Source organism: Alligator sinensis, unplaced genomic scaffold (genome assembly GCF_000455745.1).
Source record: "Alligator sinensis unplaced genomic scaffold, ASM45574v1 scaffold116_1, whole genome shotgun sequence".
Classification (NCBI taxonomy): Eukaryota; Metazoa; Chordata; order Crocodylia; family Alligatoridae; genus Alligator; species Alligator sinensis.
This window is the reverse complement of record NW_005841908.1, coordinates 2338842-2343897: the sequence shown is the minus strand read 5'-3', so window position 1 is coordinate 2343897 and position 5056 is coordinate 2338842. Positions and strand designations below refer to the sequence as shown.

General features: G+C 44.2%; 1 protein-coding gene across 4 annotated transcripts in view; it reads left to right on the top strand.

The window, feature by feature from the left end:
- Window positions 1–5056, top strand: part of CEP57 (centrosomal protein 57) — a 37482-nt gene that overhangs the window by 8546 nt on the left and 23880 nt on the right. For 3 of the 4 annotated variants that reach the window (XM_025197871.1, XM_025197872.1, XM_025197873.1), the window contains exon 2: window positions 3390–3546. In XM_025197871.1, the coding sequence (XP_025053656.1) occupies window positions 3393–3546 (154 nt within the window). In that variant the 5' untranslated portion in view covers window positions 3390–3392. Of the gene's footprint in view, window positions 1–3389; window positions 3547–5056 lie in introns of those variants that run through there. The other variant, XM_025197874.1, reaches the window with a different exon arrangement.

The window sequence follows — 5056 nt, the reverse complement described above, 5'->3', positions numbered from 1 at the left end:
TGCGAGCGCCTACAGCGTGGGGCACCGGGCAGGGTAGGGGCTGCTTCCCCCCTGTACTCAGCTTTTCCCTGGGCTTCTTCCCTGTGCGGAGAAAAGCGGCCCCTCGCCCACCCCATGGCCAGTGCCCTGTGTTGCAAGCGCTCACAGCCCATGCAGGGCTGTCCAGAGCAGGCACAGGAAGCCTCAGGCAGGCTGCAAGCAGCTGCAGCACGGGGCGCCGAGCGTGGGGCGGGGAGGGGCTGCTTCTCCCCCTTCCCCCACACTCAGCACCACCTGCAATGCGGCCATGGGGCAGGTGAGGGGCCACTTTTCCCCGTGCTCAGCACCAGCTTCTTCCCTGCTGGTGAGCAGAGGCTCGGGGCTGTGTGCTGCCCCTGGCCTGTACCGCGGGGCTGGGGGTGAGCAGGCAGGGAGCCAATGGGAGCACAGGGCCCGCACCAGTGTCCCAGGGCCAGTGCCAGTGGGGCCCAGAACAAGGTGGCAAAGGCTCTGTGGAGCTGGTCCAGCTGCCCCCTCCCTGCTGGTGCAGACTCCTGCCAGGCTGTGCTCCACTTTGGGCCCCACCAATGCTGGCCCTGGGACACTGGTCTCAAGACATTGGGACGTTGGTCCCAAGATGGTGACCAGGGGGCAGGGCACCTGTCAAGGGGCGGGGCTACCTTGACAGCCTGCCAAAACTTGGTAAGCGGCCCTCTGCTCAAAATAATTGCCCGCCCCTGGCCTAGATAAAACCAGTGCATCAGTGTATGTATGTTTTCTCCCTTGTTTATATGAGTACATCTTGATTTTTTTTATTTTTTTTTAATTTCAGTTGCTCCTGAGTGAGAATTGCGTTAGTTTCAGGGAATGTTCTGTTTTAGATCGTAACTCTAAAACAATTTCTTAGAGTGGGGTATTTGGTAAACTTCTAGCAGGGTAGCTGAGAGGCAGAAGATAGATTTGGATAGAGTACCCCCACCCCCCTTCCCTCCCAATAAATGTTCCTGTGCATCCATGTACCCTTGGGTTGAAATATCCTGAAATATGTATAAAGGGGCTGACTTCTGTAATAAGTTCCAAAATCAGGATTCAGGCCTAAAAGAACTAAGCAAATCTCATGTAAGAGGCAGGGCCAAGCTATCATGATGATATAGTTTTTCTGGGTTGTGTGGGTATGGTGGTCAGTTGTGTATTTTAGCTGTTTTACCAGCTGTATCTTGAACCTTTTAATTCAAAATCCAATTTGCTATTTGTCAGTAAATTGCAAAACGTCTGGAACAGCCCAATCCTGTTGACTTGTAGAGTATCATAGGAAACATTCATAAGTAAACCCTATTTGGCAGCATGGAGTGTAGCTATTTAGAGTGTGGCAAGGAATGTTTGTCTAAGCTATACCATGGTTAATACTTGGCAGGATGTTTGTCAACATTGATCCCAAGCAGGTGTCTATATTGACTCTGCTTTGCAACATTCAGATTTAGTGTATGTAGCCAGTGGCCAAAATTGCCTAAACAACACACAGCTAAGACTGAGGGTGGCAAATATTTATTTTGCTTTATTACATAGTGTTCTTGAGTTTAAATAGACTGGCTAAAAAGGAGGGGAAAAAAAAGCTAATGGATGCTGTTGGTTCGATGGCATTTAGTCATCTACTATATTCTTTATTTATACTTTGTTCCAGGTTTCCTGTTTGCGAACATGTTTAACTGAATACTAATATGCTGGATGTTAATGTGTCTGTATGTAATCCCTGTGTGCTGGCTGGACTGCTGAATATATTCCCAAAGGCATATATTCCAGTGGCACTTACAGACTTTTATATGCTTTTCTTCTGAGATCAGTCCTGTTTCTGCTATTAATAAATATTGGGGCAGGGAGAGGTGAGGATCCAAGTTGTCTGTATGACTCGTAGTTCAATTTCACAATTCTGTACATTGTACTTACACACTATCTTAAAGTAGCTCTGACTTTAATCACCATTTCTTAATCTCAGTGCTTTCTGATACTGATGAACCACATTTCTTTTACAGTGAGATTGGTTATGATTGAGACTGCAATCACCTGAGGATTTGCTTTTCTTCCTTTCTCACCTCCTGAAATTCTTCCTTGTAGCACTTTAAGTGGCTCTATATGATGCTGTGTGATACAAGTTTGACTAGCTCTGCACTTAATTGAAGACCTAAATGTTTCCCCCCTTAAAAAACAAACAAACATTAGTGGTAGCAAATCTAAGATAGCACTAGAACTGGCAGGTTTTTCAAATTGTCACATTATTTCTAAAATAAATGTTTAGTGGAAAACTATAGGAGGTTAAAAAAAGGCCACCTTTCTGATATCCAGTTGCATGCATTTATTTTGTTATTGCTTAATGATGGGTGCAGCAGTAACAACTGAAACAATAGGCTGCTTGCAGACATTAAACAACAAAAACCAAAAAAACATGTTTTACCAGAAGAAGCAGCTCGTTGCTTCAACTTGGCTCTGCAGCGTCTGTATAGATGAGGCTGTTCAATGGAGCTTTTTGGCGCTTTTATCTAATTGAATCAGCTATTAGATAAAAGTGCCAAAAAAACCCAACTAAAGCACCCAACCTATGCAGGTCAGGTGAGCCGACTTCAGCCAACATGCTGCCTCTTCTGGGCATGTGCTGAGCTCAGCATGTGAAGTGCTGTATTGTTTTGTTTGTTTGTTTTGTTTTTTGGGGTTGGTTGTTTTGTTTCTTTAATGCCTGCAAGCAGCTTGTGTGTTCATTTAAGAGATGTAAATACCAGCATTTTACTTAAATTCTCTATGCCAAACAAATAGCAGAAACCTTAAGTACAGTAGAGTATATTCATATTTTCACCACACACCATGCATGTTCCCTAAGGAGAAGACTCCCTTATGAGTTACTACAAGTAAATAGAAATCAGCCACATCCTGGAAATTGGAAATTATGGAATGGAACCAAAGAATAAGTTTGTCTGGTTACATCAGAGGCTATTTTAAGTTCAGTTAGGCTTAAAATGACACTTGTAGCTGAAATTGTGGTAAAGAAAATCTGACATTTGTAACATACCTTCTTGCAGTGGTAGCTTCTGATAAAAATGAAACTGTTGTTGTCTTTGTTCATCCATCAAAAATTGGTAAGAAAGAGGTCCACCTTATAGACTGATTAAATGAAAGATGCACAAGCTGCTGTGAGCTGCAGCTCACTTCATCAGGAATAGGGAGGAGTTGGGGATGAAGAGAAACATACTGCATTTGAGGGTGAGAGAGCTTCTCAGCTGCCCTTCTTGGGCTCTTCATAGGACATATAATTATCGCTGAAGAGGCTGATTACAATTAACATTGCATCTTGTTCTCTCTGCTTGTTGCAACTGGTGTCTGTGAAAAGAGGACTCCAAGTAACAACTGTGCTTCATTTTCAGGGTATGTTCCAAGGAAGTGGTAAATCTGCATCACTCACAGGTGGACTCTCCGCAGCTTCATTTGTAGACTATCCCAAGCACAAGCCCTTCATTAATTCTGATCTGCTGCACACCCCTGGGAGACCAGTAATACCATATCCAGAAAGTAACAGCAGAGGTAATAATATATAAATCCAGCCAAATCCTGTCTGTCTTGGATGTTTCTAAAGCTTCTGTCAGGATTCTAAGTATCCTGTAACACATACTCCAATTTCATTGCGTCTTCCTCATTTTCCTTGTCATTTCTCCTCATTCTTTCTTTCTTTTTTTTCCTTTCTTGCTTTATTCTCCTAGTTCCCTCACTTGATTCACCTGAAAGGGATTTGTCCAGGGAAAGGTTAAATGAAAGAGGTGTTTGTTTGAAGTGGACAACTGAGTTTAGCTTTTGCTCCATAGCTGGGAACCCACTGTGTCTTACCTCCCGAGCCAGTTAAGTTTTCCTAGGTAGGAGCAACATAGTTTTCTTAGTACAAAGGTTCCCAAACTTTTTTCTTATTGCATACCCCCTTCCAGATTTACCAGCTGCCCAGGTCCCCGTACCAGCATACATTTTACATTTTAACCCCTTAAATGCCAATTTTTGTTAGAATGAAAATTAAATCTGCCATTACACAATTTCTGCATACCCCCCAGAGATGTCTTGCATACCACAGTTTGGGGCCCCCTGCCATAGTGGATGGGTAGCTGGCTAATAGCATTTCATAGAGGCCTATGCGTAATGTCACCTCTCCTTATCAGTAATTAGGGGTTTCTTTGAGCTCAGAAAAAGGTTTTACTGTAGAATGGATTTGAAGATGTGGGAGAGGTTTGATGTCTGGAAGCTGAGGGAGATGTTCCAGGGATAAAAGGCAGAAGTGGAAGAATTGCCCAAGGAACACTAAGGACATGGCAAAAGATTTTAAAGCATGAGGTAGAATGAGGTGAAGTGACATAAGTACTGTAGGGAGGGGTGGAAGGTGAAGAGCTTTACTAGATGGGAGCTGGAAGAAAGGGGAGGTAATGAACCTAACACACTTTATTCATACTCCGGGTTATAACATAACATGACTGGAGTGATTGTAGTGCGGGTCTGACTGGGGGAAGTGACATTTGAACTTGGAGTGGCATTTAAAATGCAGTATGTGCTCTGGCTTGAATGTGCTGCTGATACCTAATCAAGGGAACACATAGCTGAAATATAAAGGCTAAATATAAAGCTGAACAGCAAAGGCACCTGTCACAGGACTCAAGTGCCTATATACTAATGCTAGGAGTATGGGAAACAAGCAGGATGAACTAGCGCTCCTGCTTGCACAAAACATCTACGACTTAGTAGGGCTAACGGAAACCTGGTGGGATTTGTCCCACGACTGGGCGGTACATATTGAGGGTTATAGATTGTACAGAAAGGACAGGGTGGGGAAAAAAGGGGGAGGGGTTGCGCTCTATGTCAATGAGCAATATACGTCAACCCTCATCAAGACGGAATCCAAGGATGACGAAGTAGAAGGATTGTGGGTTAGGCTACATGGGGGGCAAGGAGAAAGGGATTTGGTGGTAGGGGTCTGCTACAGACCCCCACATCAAGGGGAAGAAATAGATGCGGGGCTCCTGAGGCAGCTCACGGAGACCATAAAAGCTAAAGAGGC